General features: G+C 37.8%; 1 protein-coding gene across 8 annotated transcripts in view; it reads left to right on the top strand.

The window, feature by feature from the left end:
• RALYL (RALY RNA binding protein like) overlaps positions 1 to 20,944 on the top strand; it is a 722,346-nt gene that overhangs the window by 638,145 nt on the left and 63,257 nt on the right. For all 8 annotated transcript variants that reach the window (XM_055125634.1, XM_055125632.1, XM_055125635.1 and 5 more), the window contains one exon: positions 10,739 to 10,902. In XM_055125634.1, coding sequence (XP_054981609.1) covers positions 10,739 to 10,902 — 164 coding nt within the window. The remainder of the gene's footprint in view (positions 1 to 10,738; positions 10,903 to 20,944) is intronic.

The following is a 20,944-nucleotide window of genomic DNA, read 5'->3' as shown; positions in this document are numbered from 1 at the left end:
GTAAAGCATTATTAAAAGATTGGCCTGACTGACTATTCTAAACTTCTAGCTTTTTATATTACACAAAGCATTGCGCAATAATTTATAACATTCAGTGGCATTTTCTTTTAAAAGGTCACCCATAACTCTAAATGAATGACATCACGTGGTGTTAATATTAAACAAATATTTATACTCTTCTGAGTAAAATAAACGGATATGTCTTCCAAAATTTTTATTGGATTGCTCCAGGGAATGTTTTAAATTTCTGGTATCTTAGAAGTTTTATTGCAAACTTTGTTCAATAGTATCAGAAAGAATATCAAGAAGTTCATAATCTCCAGTAATAAGCAACCTTTATTTAATAAAGAAAAATAAATTCTAGGGTACTTTATAAAAGATGCTTATGTATATTAAATTATTGAAACTGGGAACAGTTTCATTCTGTAACTATTTTGATGTATAAATTAATACAACAGAAGTTATTAGTATTGCAGTTAATGAAATACCTCTAGTTGTAGTTGTTGCAGATCATTGATTATAGAACACAGTAGATATTTATGAGTATTTGGAAAACACATTTGCAAGAAGCAATGTCTGTTTTGTTATGCAAACTTAAATTACCATGTGTTGGAATTCTACTTAAGACATTTGGAAATAACAAGTTACAGTTTAAAAGGGGTGCTATTTGGAATTAGAAGACATGAGTTCCAGGCCTAACTATATATGTTGACAATTGGTAAAAAAAATTGCATAAGTCACACGGTCATGAAAGCAAACAAAACCCACGCAAAAACTGGACTCATGAAAAAGTAGAAATATTTGTTACTAAATCATTTATTTATTCAATTAATTAATTTTAATAAAATATGACATTTATGAAGCCAGAGAGATAGAACATAGGTTAAGGTGATGGCTTTGTATGTAGCGGATCCACCCTGAGCACCTCTAGTAGTGATCCCTGATCATAAAGTCAGGAATAAACCCTGAGCACTGTTGGGTGTAATCCCCAAACACAAAATGTTTTTGAAACTGACATTTGTATTATTTGCTCTGTAAGGGTAGGAATTTCAAGGTTTTTATTTTATTTTTTTTTATAATTTATTTATTTTTAATTAGAGAATCACCGTGAGGGTACAGTTACAGATTTATACACTTTTGTGCTTATACTTCCCTCATACAAAGTTCGGAAACCCATTCCTTCACCAGTGCCCATTCTCCACCACCCGTAAACCCAGCTTCCCTCCCACCCTCCCCAATCCCATCTCCCCCCCAACCCACCCTGCCACTGTGGCAGGGCATTCCCTTCTGTTCTCTCTCTCTAATTAGCTGTTGTGGTTTGCAATAAAGGTGTTGAGTGGCCGCTGTGCTCAGTCTCTAGCCCTCATTCAGCCCGCAACTCCCTTCCCCCACATGGCCTTTGACTACAATGTAGTTGGTGATCGCTTCTCTGAGTTGCCCTTTCCCCGGAACGTGAGGCCAGCCTCGAAGCCATGGGGTCAACCTCCTGGTACTTATTTCTACAGTTCTTGGGTATTAGTCTCCCACTCTGATATTCTATATACCATAGATGAGTGCAGTCTTTCTATGTCTGTCTCTCTCTTTCTGACTCATTTCACTCAGCATGAAACTTTTCATGCCCATCCACTTAACTACAAAATTCTTGACTTCCTTTTTTCTAACAGCTGCATAGTATTCCATTGTATAGATGTACCAAAGTTTCCTCAACCAGTCATCCGTTTTGGGGCATTCGGGTTTTTTCCAGATTCTGGCTATTGTAAACAGTGCTGCGATGAACATACATGTGCAGATGTTGTTTCGATTGTACTTTTTTGCCTCTCTGGGATATATTCCCAGCAGTGGTATTGCTGGGTCAAATGGGAATTCAATATCTAATTTTTTGAGAATCGTCCAAATTGTTTTCCAGAAGGGCTGAACCAGTCGGCATTCCCACCAGCAGTGAAGAAGGGTCCCTTTCTCCCCACATCCTCTCCAACAGCGGTTGCTTTTGTTCTTTTGGATGTGTGCTAATCTCTGTGGTGTGAGGTGGTATCTCATGGTTGTTTTGATCTGCATCTCTCTGATGATTAGTGATGCAGAGCACTTTTTCATGTGCCTTTTGGCCATTCGTATTTCTTCCTTGGTAAAGTTTCTGTTCATTTCTTCGCCCCATTTTTTGATGGGGTTGGATGTTTTCTTCTTGTAGAGTTCAACCAGTGCTTTATATACCATTGATATCAACCCCTTATCTGATGGGTATTGTGTAAATATCCTTTCCCATTCTGTGGATAGTCTTTGGATTCTGGTCACTGTATCTCTTGCGGTGTAGAAGCTTTTTAGTTTAATGTAGTCCCATTTGTTGATCTCTGTTTTTACTAGATTGCTTAGTTCCGTGTCACCTTTGAAGATACCTTTATCTTCAATATCGTGGAGGGTTTCGCCGACCTTGTCTTCAATGTACCTTATGGTTTGTGGTCTAATGTTGAGGTCTTTAATCCATTTTGATCTGACTTTTGTGCATGGTGTCAGGTCAAGGTCTAAACCCATTTTTTTGCATGTGGTTGTCCAGTTTTGCCAGCACCATTTGTTAAAGAGGCTTTCTTTGCTCCACTTCACATCTCTTGCTCCCTTATCAAAGATTAGATGATCATACATTTGGGGTTGTGTGTAGGGATATTCCACCCTGTTCCATTGGTCTACAGCTCTGCCTTTGTTCCAGTACCATGCTGTTTTAATTGTTACTGCTTTGTAGTAAAGATTGAGGTTGGGGAGGGTGATGCCTCCCATCATCTTTTTCCCAAGAATTGTTTTAGCTATCCTTGGACGTTTGTTATTCCATATGAAATTTAGGATTGCTTGATCCATTTCTTTGAAGAATGTCATGGGTATACTTATAGGGATCGCATTGAATCTGTATAATGCTTTAGGGAGTATTGCCATTTTGACAACATTGATTCTCCCTATCCACGAGCAGGGTATATGTTTCCATTTCCTCATGTCCTCTTTGATTTCATGGAGTAGCGTTTTGTAGTTTTCTTTGTAAAGGTCTTTTACTTCCTTGGTTAAGCTGATTCCGAGGTACTTGATTTTCTGGGGCACGATTGTGAATGGGATTGCTTTTTTCATGTCCCTTTCCTCTGCCTCATTGTTTGCATATATGAAGGCCATGGATTTTTGGGTATTGATTTTGTAGCCTGCAACTTTACTGTATAAGTCTATTGTTTCTAAGAGTTTCTTAGTAGAGGTTTTAGGCTTCTCTAGATATAGTATCATGTCATCTGCAAATAGTGAGAGTTTGATTTCTTCCTTTCCTATCTGGATGCCCTTAATCTCTTTTTCTTGTCTAATAGCTATCGCAAGTACTTCCAGTACTATATTGAAGAGGAGTGGTGAGAGTGGGCATCCTTGTCTTGTGCCTGATCTCAGAGGAAAGGCCCTTAGTTTTTCCCCGTTGAGGATAATGCTTGCTGTAGGCTTGTGATAGATGGCTTCGACTATCTTAAGGAAAGTTCCTCCAAACCCCATTTTGGCAAGGGTTTTCATCATGAAAGGATGTTGGATCTTGTCAAATGCTTTCTCTCCATCTATGGATATGATCATATGGTTTTTGTCTTTACTTTTGTTGATATGCTGGATTATGTTGATTGATTTCCGAATGTTAAACCATCCTTGCATCCCTGGGATGAATCCCACTTGGTCGTGATGTATGATCTTTTTGATGATTTGTTGGATCCTATTTGCTAGTATTTTGTTGAGGATCTTCGCATCGGTGTTCATCAGGGAAATTGGTCTGTAATTTTCTTTCTTAGTGGTGTCTTTGTTTGCTTTTGGTATTAGGGAGATATGTGCTTCATAGAAACTGTTTGGGAGAGTTCCTGTTTTTTCAATTTCCTGGAAAAGTTTGAGGAAAACAGGCAATAGGTCTTCTTTAAATGTTTGGAAGAATTCGCCAGTGAAACCATCTGGGCCTGGGCTTTTGTTTTTGGGGAGGTTTTTGATTACCGTTTCAATTTCCTTAACATTGATGGGTCTATTCAGGTATTCCAGGTCTTCTTTCTTCAGTGTTGGGAGATTGTAGGAATCAAGGAATCCATCCATTTCTTTTAGGTTCTCCTTTTTTGTGGCGTAGAGACCTTCAAAGTAGTCTCTAATGATCTTTTGAATCTCACTGGTTTCTGTTATGATGTCCCCCTTTTCATTTCTGATTCGATTTATTAGAGTTTTCTCTCTTTCTTTCTTTGTGAGTCTTGCTAGCGGTTTATCAATCTTATTTATTTTCTCAAAGAACCAACTCTTTGTTTCATTGATCTTTCGGATTGTTTTTTTGGTTTCGATGTCATTAATTTCTGCTCTAATTTTTATTATTTCTTTCCTTCGGTCTGGTTTGGGGTCCTTTTTCTGGTCCTTTTCTAAGGTCTTGAGTCGTGAAGTCAAGCTCTCTATGTGGGTCCTTTCTTCCTTCCTGAGGAATGCTTGGAGAGCTATAAATTTTCCCCTTAACACGGCTTTAGCGGCGTCCCATAGGTTTTGGTAGCTCGTGTCTTCATTCTCATTTGTTTCTAAGTATCTTTTGATTTCTTCCTTGATTTCCTTCCTGACCCACTCATTGTTCAACATTGAATTGTTTAATTTCCAGGTGTTTGATTTGATTTTCCGTGTTTGTGAGTGGTTAGCTTCTATCTTCAGCGCATCGTGGTCTGAAAAGATGGTTGATACAATTTCTATTTTTCCGATTCTATTGAGGTATGTTCTTGGGCCCAGTACATGGTCTATTTTAGAAAATTTTCCATGTGCACTGGAAAAGAATGTGTATTCTTTCTTTTTGGGGTGTAAGGCCCTGTATAGGTCTATTAGGCCTCTCTCTTCAATTTCTTCTTTCAGAGTCAGTGTTTCCTTGTTGAGTTTTGTTCTTGTGGATCTATCTAGAGGCGATAAGGCCGTATTGAAGTCTCCGACTACAATTGTGCTGTTAGTGATGTCCTCTTTGAAGTCTGTTAGGAGTTGTTTTAAATATTTAGCCGGTCGTTCATTAGGAGCATATACGTTTAAGAGTGTGATTTCTTCCTGTTGTACATATCCCTTGATAAACAGAAAATGACCTTCGCTGTCCCTTTTGATCCTTTTCATCCTGAAATCTATGTTGTCGGATACCAGGATGGCCACTCCAGCTTTTTTCAGGGGGTTGTTTGCTTGGAGGATTGTTTTCCATCCTTTGACTTTGAGTCTATGTTTACTCTGTTTGTTCAGGTGTGTTTCTTGCAGGCAACAGAATGTTGGGTTTAATTTCCGGATCCATTTAGCCACTCTGTGTCTCTTGATAGGTGCATTTAGGCCATTGACATTGAGAGAGATTATTGTGATGTGGTTTTGTGTCATCTTTCTGTGGGATTTGTTGTTCTTATGGGGCTCCTCCTTGTCTTACAGTAGCCCCTTTAGACCTTCTTTCAAGATTGGTTTTGAGTCTATGAAGGACCTGAGCTGTTGTTTATCCGAGAAGTAGTGTATGGTTCCTTCGAGTTTGAGTGAGAGTTTAGCCGGATAAAGTATTCTTGGTGAGGCATTTATTTCGGGGAAGCGGGGCACGGGAGGGCGTGGCCGAGGGTCCGGGACGGTACCTGCGAGGGCGGGCCGCAGTTAGGGGGCCCGGGGAGGAGCCGGGGCGCAGAGGACACGGGCTGGGGCTGCTGGAAGGTCTCGGGGAGTCCAGGCGGCGGGAAGCGGGGCTCAAGGTTTTTATTTTAAAGCAGACCCAGGGAAGACAATTCTTTCTTTGGCTTAATTATAGATTGTTACTCACTTGACCAATAAATATTATGGGGAAAATGTCATTCTAACTCAACAAAAAGCAGAAGTAATATAACTGTAAGAGTAAAATAAATTAAAAAATATATATATATATTTACATTTGGATTTCATTTCATTCTATTGAATGCTATCTTTATAGTCCATCTTTCATCTTAAATGAATTATTTTTTCTCAACATTTTTTGCCAATCTAACAGTTCCTAAAGGCAAAATGTCTTCTATTTGCTTAAAATCTCTGACATGTCAATTTCCTCAGCAACTATCCATCTACTTACTTCTGAATTTAGAAGAACCACTACATGCCATCTTGCAATCCCCCCAATCCTTCTCCTCCTTCCAGCCCTGTATTATTGTATTTTTGTGCATAAAACAATATTCAGGCTTCTTTCTTTTGATTTTTGGTAAATTCAAATACGCCCCAGAAAAAAAAATCAATAAATTCCCATTTCCCTTAAATTTGGTAAAATTAAAAATGCATTAAAAATGTACTAAAAATGTAAAAAAAGTATTAAAAATCACTCTTAGGTGATATGTCCATGCCTACCTTTACTTTTGATTCCTAAATTATGAATCCCTTTAGAAATTTAAGTCCTCATGCTACCTGTCTTCTCAGCAGGGTGTCAGAAAGAGCTGCAAAACCCTTACTCAATTTGTTGTTAATAACATTGTCATGTTTGTACTCACCAAAATAGTCTGGCACAAAAGCCACATTCTATACAATTTAACACCATGCCACAAAACAGTCACTGAATATGTTATCTGAATATGTACGTCATGGAGAGTAAGAATATGTCACAGGGAACTGGAGCAACAGTACAGCAACAGTACAGCTGACCTGAGTTCGATTTCCAGCATCCCATGCGGTACCCTGTGCACCACCAGTAGTATTTCCTGAGAACTGAGTCAGAGTAAACTGAGTACTATGGGTGTGGCCCCCCAAAAAAAAGTTTGTTGAAAAAGAATATGTCACAAGTATAATGAAAAAACAAGAACATACTGGTCCTATGTTGTCATCACGAGGGGCCTTGGCATCTTTGGTGGAGGAGAGCAATAGAAATACTGATCAACAAAGTAAGATTGAATCCTATTGTAAATAATTATAAATAAAGTAACAATGAGGGTGGTGGCTCTACTTTTTTTTTTTTTTTTAATTTTAAATTTATTTATTTTTAATTAGAGAATCACCGTGAGGGTACAGTTACAGATTTATACACTTTTGTGCTTATACTTCCCTCATACAAAGTTTGGGAACCCATCCCTTCACCAGTGCCCATTCTCCACCACCTGTAAACCCAGTGTCCCTCCCACCCTCCCCAATCCCATCTCCCCCCCACCCCACCCTGCCACTGTGGCAAGGCATTCCCTTCTGTTTTCTCTCTCTAATTAGCTGTTGTGGTTTGCAATAAAGGTGTTGAGTGGCCGCTGTGCTCAGTCTCTAGCCCTCATTCAGCCCGCAACTCCCTTCCCCCACATGGCCTTCGACTACAATGTAGTTGGTGATCGATTCTCTGTGTTGACCTTTCCCCGGAACGTGAGGGCAGCCTCAAAGCCATGGAGTCAACCTCCTGGTACTTATTTCTACCGTTCTTGGGTGTTAGTCTCCCACTCTGTTATTCTAAATACCATAGATGAGTGCAATCTTTCTATGTCTGTCTCTCTCTTTCTGACTCATTTCACTCAGCATGAAACTTTTCATGCCCATCCACTTAACTACAAAATTCTTGACCTCCTTTTTTCTAACAGCTGCATAGTATTCCATTGTATAGATGTACCAAAGTTTCCTCAACCAGTCATCCGTTCTGGGGCATTCGGGTTTTTTCCAGATTCTGGCTATTGTAAACAGTGCTGCGATGAACATACATGTGCAGATGTTGTTTCGATTGTACTTTTTTGCCTCTCTGGGATATATTCCCAGCAGTGGTATTGCTGGGTCAAATGGGAATTCAATATCTAATTTTTTGAGAGTCGTCCAAATTGTTTTCCAGAAGGGCTGAACCAGTCGGCATTCGTGGTGGCTCTACTTGACGTGCATTTTGATGACATTATTCCTGCTTTCATATATAAAGAGATATAGATATAGATAGATAGTATGGATCTGTATATATGTATATAGAGTGTGTATAAATATATATGTGTGTTTACTTGTCCTTTAGAAATTTTCTTAACCCAAATTTTAAATTTGTTTATTTAACGAACCTACAAAATGCACTTGCACGGACTGGGGTAAAGGGGCTTCAAGGCTTTGCCTTTCATCTCCAGGAACAACATCTACTTGGCAAGAGATCAGTCAATTGCCACATTTTCTTTCCCCTTAGCAGCCTTGGGTATTAGAGCTCATGAAAGTGCCTTCATGATTAGGTTCACTGAGTAAAGGTGCTCTGTGAGCTCAATTTATAAATAAGTAATGTGAACTATGTTTTGTGATTGAAATAAGGGGCAGACTTCGTTGACCCTTTTGATTTTCAAGCCCCTAGTGGTATGGATGATATTAATAACCCTTGCCAGCTTCATCCTCTGCTATTTGAAGGAAACTATAATGTGTTGACATCGTGACCTGTTCCTGGCTAGTAGTTCTTCAGCGCCAGTGAACCTTCCTTATTCACAAAGGATGACACCCCTCTTGAACTCGGTCTCATTTCATTTATTTTCTTTATCAAGCATTTTTGTTTTTCCCCAGTATATTTCTAAAACATTTCAGAACATTTACCTCCTGAACACAGGAGACAACTTGAGTAGTAAGAAGTTCTGGCTGAATGCAGTTCATACATTATCATCCCCAACAGCGGTATGGTTCTAAATGTTTCTGAATGAATACTTGGAAATCAGATCTGTCACAAATTTTATTATATTACAGGTATAAAAATCCAAAGTGAGATGATAAAATTGTGATCATATGTGTAAGATAGTACTCCATGAAATAAATTGTTACTTTTTTTTTAAATTTTTTCTTCTCATCTGAGTTTTCTTATTTCTGTCTTATATACTAGATAAAAATTTATTGACCATTTTAAAGCTATTGTTAGAATGTAGTCTAAACACTATGGTGACATAGTAAAATATAGAGCAATCACCATTCTAAAACAGTAATGCTCTTTTCCTTAGAGTTGATAGAACAATAAGACATCTGGTTACTGGTGAATAATTTTAAAAACAAATGGATAAATGTATCATCATAGTTCTCCTGATTACTTTATGCTTATCAAATATACAAGGTAATGTGAAAGTTTGTTTTCTATGCACATACAGTGTAAGTAATGTGACACTTTGACTATGTAAATTACATATTTATAGTAATGAATAAATTCTTATACTTTTTCTTGAATTTTCATTCCCTTCATTGTTTAATAAAAATGTGTTGATTGTGATGAATATAATTTTTTTTTGTGAAACCCTCTGTGAGTTTTTTATTATTCTATTTTCCAAACATTTTCAATAACTTCCTGCACAATTATCTCTAGTTTAAATTTTCACATCTAACAAATGTTCAAACTACTAAAAGATATCATAATAAAAATTTTTCATCAATAATTTGCTCAACAAGAACTTGTGCCAATGCTACAACAATTCATCTAAGTGCAGTCTCCTTTAGTGAGATCAGGGGAGCTGTTTCTTATTGAAAAAACCCTCACTGGACCCAGAGAAAGACTACTGTGTATAAGGCACTTACTTGCCTTGCATACAGCTGACCTAGGTTCAATTTCCAGCGTCCCATATGATCCCCTGAGCCCACCAGGAGTAATTCCTGGGTGCACAGCCAGAAAGAACCACTGAGAATTGCCAGGTGTGGCTCCAAAGCAAAACAAACAAACAAGTCTTTGTTAAAAGGTGCTGCACTGTACTGATTTATCGTAGAGGTTTTTGCTTTTGCTAGTCCTATCTCTGTTTCACTTCCGAACTACTTTGTGATTTAAAAAAAAAAAAAAAATCCTAGTAATCTGCTTCCTTCTGATTTGGGTGGATGATCTTTTCCTCTTTTCAATAAGTGCACTTAGAACTTATTGTGTATAGGAATTTATGGTATATAGGAAGAAAATGTCTGTTCCTAAGGATAAGCTTATTAAAACAAAGAGATATAATTGGGGACAAAGGTAAGCATAAACTGAATGATATCACTGGAGCAAGAGCCTTAAAAATGAGTTCATCAGGCTGGAGAGATAGTCCAGGTAAATGTTTTGCATGCTGCCAGCCCCGTTGGGTCCCTGGAAACATGTGGTACTCCAGCTATCTCCAAGGACAGCCCCGGAGGGCGCCTACAAGATGACCTGTTATCCCTAGCACCAGGGGACATGAACAGCATCACATCCTCAGGCCCTTGCCTCCAATCGTCAACCCCAAGGCCCCTAATTCGGATGCCAAAAATAAAAAGTAAAGAAAGTTCACCACAGAGGGGCTGGAGTGATAGCACAGCGGGTAGGGCGTTTGCCTTGCACGCGGCCCACCCGGGTTCGAATCCCAGCACCCCATATGGTCCCCTGAGCACCGCCAGGAGTAATTCCTGAGTGCATCAGCCAGGAGTAACCCCTGTGCATTGCTGGGTGTGACCCAAAAAGCAAAAGAAAAGAAAGTTCACCATAGAGACTCAATAACTAAGAGCCGGGAAGCAGGAAAGGCCACACTAGCATCCTCTCCGTCCAAAGAATGCCTCTCTGGGGGCTGAGAGATAGTTCCGGAGATTAAGCATGTACAGCACTCGTCTTGCTTGCGACCAACCCCAGCTCCAGATCTCCAAGTGCCCTCAGGGTCTCTGTCTGGAATAGTGTCTGAGCATGTTGTAGTGTGTGGCCCCTACACAGAGCAACAAAGAAAGGAATCTTCTAATGAATATACCTGTGTGAGGTCAGCCAGGCTGCAATGTTTATTGCCAAGAGTTCAAAGCCATTCTCTTCATCACCGCACGCGTTGGGTGGAGCTCAGAAGCATAAACTAACTCTTGGGCACGTGTGTGTTTTGTGAAGGTTATTTGATTACCACGGGCGTGTGCCTCCACCTCCCCGGGCGGTGATCCCGCTGAAGCGCCCCAGAGTGGCCGTGGCCACCACCCGCAGAGGAAAAGGAGTCTTCTCCATGAAGGGGGGCTCACGGTCTGCTGTCAGCGGGTCCTCGTCATCGGGCTCCAAATGTAAGTAACTTGCTTGGTTTCATTTCTCTTTATAGACTGAGGGAAATTTTATGCATCCGTGCCTATGTTAATAGTCGTGTCCAAAGGGACTGGGACACCCAGTTCCATCCCAGCACCAACCCTTCTTGAGCTCTGGGAGGTTGTAGCTGCGGGTGTTCCAAAGCGCTGCCAGGTCCCATCCGGGCCCCTGAGCACTGCTTAGGAGACTCCCAAATAGATGAATACATCAATAAAGTATGCAGAATCAACCACGTAAGAAAGTATAGAGAAATAGAAAATGGATAAAAATTGGTCTACATCTTCCACCACACAACGTTGTGGTAGAGACACAAAAATAACAAAATCTTAAGACCATTTTGAAAAGTTGTTGCATCTGAACAGAATCCCATGCTTAGAGCCCCTTTATCATGTTGGCAATGCATAAAAATTCATAAAATAAGGTATGCTGCTCTCAGCTCAGAAACTATATTGGACTTTAGTGTAGAAATTAAATTTTACTTCTATTGAAATCTATACGAAATTCTTCAAGGAAAAATCCACATACTATCTTTACAGAGAAAGATAAAATTGTGTGTTTGTTAAATATTTAAATATCAGAAGAATCAAGGTAAACAATCTATGTAATAGATATCTTTCAAGTATGATTAAAGTGTGGTTCACATTTTAATGACCCATTCACACCTGTGTGGAGAGTCATTAAGCCCCCAATTATTTATTTGATACAATTAAAATATAATTGTTTTGTTGGGGGAGAGAATGCACAATACAATTATATAGGCACTGTATCACTGTATCACTGTCATCCTGTTGCTCATCGATTTGCTTGAGCAAGCACCAGTAACATCTCCATTGTGATAGTTGTTGTTACTGTTTTTGGCATATTGAATACGCCACAGGTAGCTTGCCAGGCTCTGCCGTGAGGGCGAGATACCCTCGGTAGCTTGCTGGGCTCTTGGAGAGGGACGGAGGAATTGAACCAGGGTCAGCTGCATGCAAGGCAAATGCCCTACTGCTGTGCAATCACTCCAGCCCAATTATATAGGCATACCAGTTTAAATGGTGTAAAAAGGAAGCAGTTATGAGCCACTGAGAAAAGTGTCAATGGAGAAGTAGTACTTGTTGGGGGTCCAGAATTTTCCTTAGGCTGCCTGCGTGTAGAGAAAGGAGATACTGCTTCTGATCGTAGAGCTTTTGACAGCTGATGCCAAGAGAAGAATCCAAGGCATCCAAGAATGGCTCATTGACAGTACTCCACTTACATTGCTTCAGAGGTAGATATGCAAAGCACTATTAATTTTGAGAAATGGTTTCTCAGAACAGCCACGCTTCTAAGTTTACTTGACTCAAATATCTATTTATCAATGTTCTCATAAGCAAACGCTAATTCATTTCAAATTGTTGTCACCTCAGGCTGGAGAGATAGTACAGGATTAATGTGTTTGTGACTTGCATGTGATTGGCCCAGGTTTGAGCCCCAGAAACAAGCAAAGTCCCTGAATACTGGCAGGAGTGATCCCTGAGCACAGAGCCAGGAGTAAGCCCTAAGCACCACCAGATGTGTCCCCCATCACAAAAATCAAATTGTCACTTCATTTGAATTATATTATAATTCTACTGGGGTCTTATATATCCTGGATATTAATCCTTTATCAAATAGGTATTGGGTAAATATTCTTTCCTATTCTGTGGGCCCTCTCTGTATTTTGGTCACTGTTTCTTTTGAGGTGCAGAAGCTTCTTAGTTTGATGGAGTCCCATTTGTTTATGTTTGTTTCCACTTGCTTGGTCAGTGCTGTTCATCCCTAAAGACACTTTTAGCTTCAATGTCATGGAGGGTTCTGCCTACATTTTTCTCTATGTACCTTATGGATTCAGCTCTGATATTGAGGTCTTTAACCCACCTTGATCTTACTTTTGTGCCTGGCATTAGACAGGTCAGAGTTCATTTTGCAGGAGCTATCCAGTTTCCCCAGCACCACTTTTTGAAGAGGCTTTCCTTGTTCCACTTGACATTTCTTGCTCCTTTGTTAAAGATAAAGTGGCCATATATTTGGGGGTCTGTGACAGAATATTCAACTCTGGTCCATTGGTCTGCGGGTCTGTTTCCAGCCCAGTACCATGCTGTTTTAATTACTCCTGCTTTGTAGTTCAGTTTGAAGTTGTGGAAGGTTATGCCACCCATCTTCTTTTCCCCAAGGATTGCTTTTAGCTGTTTGTGGGGCTTTAATGTTCCATATGAATTAACATTTTCTAACATTGATTTTGCTAATATTTTTGACAATATCCACATGTTCTGACTGTTTGTCTCATCTCTCTCCTACAAAAAGTTGGACTCCAGTTATCACTCCCTTTCTTGCTGAATTCTCCAGCATCTATTTCTACATTTTTTTATCCTCTTCGGCTATGAGGGACCAAGAACAAATGAGATTTCTTTCGTTATTGCCTAGTAGTTATCTAAACCCTCTCCTCCAACTATTTCACATCTCTCTCTTTCTCTATCCTTCTCTCTTTCTTTTTTCTTCTTTTCTTTATTTTTACTTTTTGTGAAGGAACCTCTGTATTCAGGTTTAAACTGAAATAAGCTGTGATCCTCATTAATGTCCAGAATCCATGGGAGAAACCAGGTCTCCAAGAATTATTATACATGGTGCAAACTATAGTCTTTCTTTTTGTTACAAAATAAAAAAATCTTACTTGACTTCCTTCTCCCTTCCCACCAATGTAAGTCTCAGTAACTTTTTTCCCTGACTTCTACTAGAGACAAGCTTCTTTTTAAATACCTACACATGGAGATATTTTCTGCACCCCATTACATACAAATACTGTAAACCAGGCCCTCACCTTATTTCAAAATACATGAGATCTTAACGGTATATAAGGTCTTGTTGTTTCCATGGCAGCCCAAATTTCTTTCATTTTGCACTTAAATTTAGCATCTTCTTGAAGTTTTAGTCATCGAGACATAGAGGCAGCTTGTGTTCTAACCTCAGAAATCTCCCAGTATTGAAATATTTAATGACTTGTTTCTTCCATTGGGATAAGTGAATAATTAGGGTTGTTTATGGCAAAAGCAGATTGCCAAATTCACCTGCTTAAAGAAAAGTTTCCAAATTTGCTTTGATGTGTGTCAATGAACAACATGTAAATTGTTTTTAGATGCTGTGAAGAACAATCATGGAAACAGCAGTTTAATTCAGTATTCCATTCTAGATTTGTTTGACAGTATTGAGGCAAGGCTAAATCTGCAACTGGACTTCTTAATGTAAGCCAGAGATACTTTAAAATTAATTTGATGTACTTAATTTTTTTCATAGCAGTCATTTATAACTATACATTCCTGACCACTTTTTACTATAAAAAGATAATAGGAGAAATATTATACTTATAGAATGAAAATATACTATAAATAGCATTGACTAAAAGATTTTAAATTTATTGTATAATTCTCAAGTTAATTGCATAAAATTATCAGTGTAAAAAGAACAGATTAATTCATCATGCTTCATATGGTTTTATATATTTAGAAGTTTGTTTGATAAAAACTAATTTTAAAAGCTTTTTTTAGTGAAATATAAATCTACCAAATTTTATATATAACTTATTGGCAAGCATGACTAAAATCATGACTTGTCATTCTCTCTAAAAAACATATGTATAGACTATATTATATATTCTCAAACACATTACCACACATATGTACAAACATATATAAATGTAAATATTCATAATTTGTTAAAACTCTTATAATTAGCCTTGTGTCTGGAAATAGCAATAATTATCAAATTCAAATAACTAATGAAAATTTTTGAGTGAAGTGTAAAATAAACTCTGTTAACACTGACTCTAGTAAATGAATATTTAAGTACATACATATGTTACTGTTTTATTAATAACTGTATTTCATCATTTAATGGCTTCATAAATTCAGAAGAATACATTAATGCTATGCCTTACAAATTTGTGATTTTTTTGCTTTATAATTTATACTATGATGTAGTCCTGCTGAGAAGAAAAATCATTCAAGAGGAAAATATATATTGACATTACAGTTTGCCAAAGTTGAATGCTGATAATTGTCATGAGTTGCTTCTTTGAAAAATTGCCTTAACAGGAGGCTGGAGCAGTATTATAGTTTCTTAAACACTTATCTTACACACAGTCTACTCGAGTTTGATCCTAAGCATCCCATTTGGTCCCCTAAGCACCACCAGGAGTGATTCCTGAGTGCAAAGCCAGTAGTAATGCCTGAGCATCATTGAGTGGTCCAAAAGACAACTATATGGACAGAGCAGAACAATAGTAAAATTTAAAGAACTTGCCTTAAATCCCAGTTTAATCCCCAGCACTTAAAATGGTTCCTAAATACGATTCTCAAAAAATTAGAAATTGAGCTCCCATTTGACCCAGCAATACCACTCCTGGGAATATATCCCAGAGAGGCAAAAAGGTATAGTAGAAATGGCATCTGCATTTCTTTGTTCATTGCAGCACTGTTTGCAATAGCCACAATCTGGGAAAAAAAACAGAGTGCCCAAAAACAGATAACTGGTTAAAGAAACTCTGATACATCTACACAATGGAATACTATGTAGCTGTGAGAAAACATGAAGTCATGAAATTTGCATATAAGTGGGTCAACATGGAGAGTGTCATGTTGAGTGAAATGAGTCAGAAAGAAAGAGACAGACATAGAAATGTTGCACTCATATGTGGAATACAAAGTAGCTGAGAGGTACAAGCTTGCAATGATGCAATTTCTGGCAGATATTTCTCTGGACTTAGTTACTAAAATACTAAAATACAGAAATCCAAAGCCGTGCAGCTGCTATTGTGGCCACTTGACCTCATATCTCTTCATTCTCAGCAATGGAAAACAAATTATCAAATGCTTCCTTTTCAGCAGGTCCGACTTTAGGTGGGAGAAACTCCAAATAATAATAGTGAGGTTTTTTTCTCAAAATATTGAATGCAATCAAAATAAAGTGAAAGTAAAGTAAAATTTATCAGTTACACAGGCAGGGTGGGGGGCTGGGCAGGTGGGGGGTTGGGGGAGGTATACTGTGATTCTTGGTGGTGGAACATGTGCACTGGTGAAAGGATGGGTGTTCGAGCATTGTTTAACTGAGACTTAAATCTGAAAGCTTTGTAACTTTCCACATGGTGATTCAATAGAAGAATAAATTAATAAATAAATAAATAAAAGACAATTCCACTCAAATAAATAAATAAATAAAAAGTAAAAATAAAAATAAAATAAAATGGTTCCTAAATACTGCCAGAAATGATACCTGGACATAGAATCAGGAATAGGTCCTAGGGAGAGCCCACCATCCAGAACCGCCCACTCAAATAAAAAGGATTAACATTAGGGATTTCTGATTTCTTTCAAATAAATTGCCTCTGAAACTAAATTTAACTAGCTTGGTTCCACAAAGTAGAATCACAGCTACAGTTTATTGGTGGAAAACTCAAGTGCCCTCTAGAAAAACATATTCTGTTAAATCTATTTCTTTAAATAATTAATGTATGTTTTTAATGTTTAACCAGAAAACTCGAGTGAGTTTGATGCTTCTGGGATAAAGTCAGACATTTATGATGACAGAGCTGGTGAGAGATTAATATAAAACTGCTAAGGCATCAACAAGGATATTTAAGACAGTTCAATTTAAGAAATAGTTGTTGAGAACAGAGCTCCAACAGTAAGGAATTGTTGTTATGCTGTGCCCCTCTATCCCCGCCCCCAATCAAAGAAACAATGCTAATCTCCAGCAGGGCATTATTAAATATCCCCATTCTCCATTATCATGGGCAATATATATATATACATATATTTATATACATATATACATATGTGTATATACATATGTGTTATAAGATTATGAATGAATATAGATGCTGATTTCTAAGCCCCTAAGGAAAGGAAGAAACAGCAGAGGAGATTGAATTGAATTGAGAAAGGTAGGTGGATTTGGAAAGACAGTCAAAGTGACTTCTGCTTTCCAAGTGACAGTGAGTGGGTGGGAAAGAGCTGGGGATCTGCCATCAGATTGACTTTGGGCGGGGGGGAATTTTATCCGACAATATATTGTCACTGCCACCTTGAGAAATTCTGCTGCCTCTTTTCCTAGCTGAGAAAAGAAACCAATAATAATATGCACCCGATTCACTGTTGTGGGAATAAACTTACTAAGTGCTTAGGATGAACCGGACACACAGTGTTCAATCACTGATTCTCATTTATTACCACTAGTAGTAGTAGTAGTAGTAGTAGTACTAATTATCACTGTGACATTGTAGCAGTAGATAATCTAGTAGAAGAGCATTGGCTATTTAATTATTATCACTGGAATCAATAGTAATTGTATTTGGGGGCAATACCCTGCTTGTTGTGCCTTAATTTCCTCATCCATGAAATGGGGTGGCTAATCTTAACTCATAACTCCACAGATTAGTTGTAAGGATTAAATAAAATAATCCATGTAAAGCTCTTTATTTTTTCTTTTGGAGTCACACCTGACAGTTCTCAAGGAGTCGATTCATATGGGGGTTCAAACTCAGGGCTCCCACATGCATAGCATGTCCTCTAGCCCATCAAGCTATTTCCCCGGTGCCTAAACCATGTAAAGCTCTTTAAAATATTTCATTTTATGAAAATCTTAATAGATAACAGAGCATAATAGTAATAATAACCATTATCTAAAGCAAAAATTTATTGAACACAGACTAGTATTTTGTATAAGAAATAGTCTCAGTAAAATCACAAGTTTAATTTAGATAGCAAGTTAACCACAGCAGTTACGTATTTGTAATAAATATATTTATGAACATCTATTCTTGACTTTTTACAAGGCTCATTTACAGAATCAGATTTTAAAAAGCAGACAAAATTAAAAGAATAAATAGCAACTTATTAAATAAAAGTCTTCCATCAATACAGTTTGTACACATTTGAAATGGTTTTCGCAGTGTCACCATAGAATTTTTGTTTTTCTTTTTACTTTGATCACAGTTCCACAGAGGCTTTAATCTTTGTAGTGTGCAATCTTAAATGCATGTGAGCGTTAAATGCTGTCAGTTTCTTACCGGTACTCCTTCCTTTTCTGCTCTTTTCCTAGGTCAAGTGCTAATATACAGAGAATTAAGTGCTCTAGTAGTCTGGATTAATTGCTTCTTGTTTTGTTTTTCCTTTTACTTCTGTAGAAATTGGGAAATGTGGCAGAAGGCGCTATTGTCCTCACTTTCCGCAATTAGTTCTATGCCAACGGCAGGATTGTTCTGGAATCAAGTGACTTAACAATTCTTTATTCAAAACTCAATATACTACTTTACTACTGCCAAATAAAATGACAAACCCTCAGTGTGATTTTCAAACTATATCTCACCTGGTACATATTTCCAGTTTTCACCCCACAGTTCTAGCTTAATTTGAATCTTACTATAATGTTGCCATATCAGGGGGCTTGCTTTGAATGCAGTCAACCTGGATTTGATCCCTTGCTCTCCTTATGGTCCCTGGAGCATTTCAGACAGTGATCCCTGAACACAAAGTCAGGAAAAACCCTGAACACTGCCATGTGTGGCCCCTAAAACAAGTATGTATATATATTTTATATATATATATAATATATATACATATATCTCAAAATATATATATATATATTTCATGTAAATTTTGAGATCCCCAAGTTCCTTGCTGAATATATAGTATATGTAAACATATACACACATATAAAGTACCTGATGATCTAAGTTTTATGTAAATTATATATGCCTCTATTTTTTTCTGTGTTGAATATTTATCCAAGACTATGAAAACAGAACAAAACAAATCAATGTGAATCATTATTAATGTCAAGAGTAATTACATTTATTTGTTTATTTATTTATTTCCGTTTGGAGCCCAAACCTGGAAATGCTCAGGGCTTACTCCTGGCAGGCCTCAGGAAATTATGTGGGGTACCGAGGATGAAGCCGGGGTCAGCCTCTTGCAAGGCTAGAGCTCTACATGCTGTACTGCTACTCTGGCCCCTAATTATATTTTTAAATATCTCTAAATACTCTACAGGAGCCCTGGTGTTGGTATGGGAGAGCTTCCTATCAAAATGATAGATCAGAGTGTCTCAGCTTTGGACCTCTTGACACATTTTATCACATAATTATTCAGTGCGGATGTGCTGGGTTCTCCTTTGAGATGTAGCAGAGCGGATGTCTAGTTTACTTTACACCAGTAATAAAAGTCTCTCCAAGCCACAGCAGTCAAGGATCTCTCGAACTTGCAAAATGTGTCCCACAGGCAACGTTCCTTCTGTTGAGAACCACTGATGGAGACTCCCTTAGATAGTCTTTATTCATCCCCGAATAGACAGGACCTGCAGGGGATAAAATTTAATCCAAATATTTTGACCACATCAGAGATGCACACATTTTGAGATATACAGATCCCATATACGTAATTTCCTTTTGGGATTGTATCTCATGTAGCAGCAAAAGATACAAACATCATTTGGGTCACTTATCAGAATGTAATAACACGTCATCAAATGAATGGCCCTTATAAAGAGAACAAGTCAAAAATGGTTTATAGTATATCCCCACATTTTTGATAATTTCTTTCTTAAACTAGAATACTATTGTAATCATTTGAAAAGCTAGGTAAAATTAAAAATGATCTATATGATGTCAGCTGACTCCTAGTTTCTCTAGTGTCTAAGTATAAGCTAATGTAATTCATCCTAGGAACCAATTCTGTTTTCATCTACCAAGCTGCTTATATTGAAGAACCAGTCTATATTCAGGTTTTATAGTCATCCATAGAAAAACTAATTGTTATACTCAACTGAACAACCAAAGGTGTTATGAAAATGGCATTCTTCTGTTTATATTTTTCATAATACTTTTCATAGAATTTTTTTAAGGGGGCACACCCAGTGTTGCTCAGTACTTACTCCTTCCTGGCTCTGCACTCAGGAATCATAGAGCTCAGGAGACCATCTGGGGTACTGGAATCAAACCCATTCACCCACATGCAAGACAGAAACTGTCTCTCCAAATCCTCATGTTGAATGAATAAATATACTTTTTCTCTAAGTATAGTATTAGTTCTATATTCTAAAATATTTTTTATGTATGTATATTCAAGTACTACTGCAGCAAATTATTTTTATATTAGCTTAAAAATACCATCTTGGGGCTGGAGCAATAGCACAGCGGATGGGGCATTTGCCTTGCAAGAGGCTAACTTAGGTTAGAATCCCAGCATCACATATGGTCCCCCAAGCACTGCCAAGAGTAATTCCTGAGTGGATGAGCCAGGAGTAAGCCCTATGCATCGCCGGGTGTGACCCAAAAACAAAACAAAACAAAATACCATCTTACCTGGTTACTCCCAATTTAAATTTTGAAACTTGGATCTCTTCTATAACTCACTCCTATATCAAATTACAGATCACTTTTATGTGGATGGTAATAATACCATAATGAACAAGTTTAAAGCAAAACTGTGTATCTTTCTTCCCATAAGAATTTCTGATTGTCTTTCCCACTTTAGAAAATAGCAATTCCACCCTCCCAGTTATCAGGCCAAAACTCTTGGCAACTCTCTTTGCCTAACTTTTGCTTCTGGCCCATCTACAGATCCATTCTACTCAATTTTTAAAATATACACAGAATTTATCTACTTCTCACCAACAACTGCTAACACCTTGATCCAATCTGCTATCATCTGTTCTTTGAAATATTTCCACAGCTTCCTTAGAGAACTCTCAGGCTTTACCTGTGCCTATGAAAGTCTTTTCACAGTAACAATAAAAAAATATTGCTCTTCAAATATTTTAGTTAATCAATATGTCACCCAGAGTAAAATCCATATTTACTTTGGCCAAAAAGTGCCAACTAAACAGTATTTTCTATTTTCCTTCCACTCCTTCTCCATTGTCCGCCTTACGTTCTGGCTTCTTGAATTCATCTTCTACTTGCTCATTCTTCTCCAGTCATAGTTGTTCTAAAATATACTAAGCATACAACTTACTTGGCCTTTGTGATTA

The sequence above is a fragment of the Sorex araneus genome, chromosome 2 (genome assembly GCF_027595985.1).
Source record: "Sorex araneus isolate mSorAra2 chromosome 2, mSorAra2.pri, whole genome shotgun sequence".
NCBI classification, from domain to species: Eukaryota; Metazoa; Chordata; class Mammalia; order Eulipotyphla; family Soricidae; genus Sorex; species Sorex araneus.
This window is presented reverse-complemented; position numbering and strand designations above follow the sequence as displayed.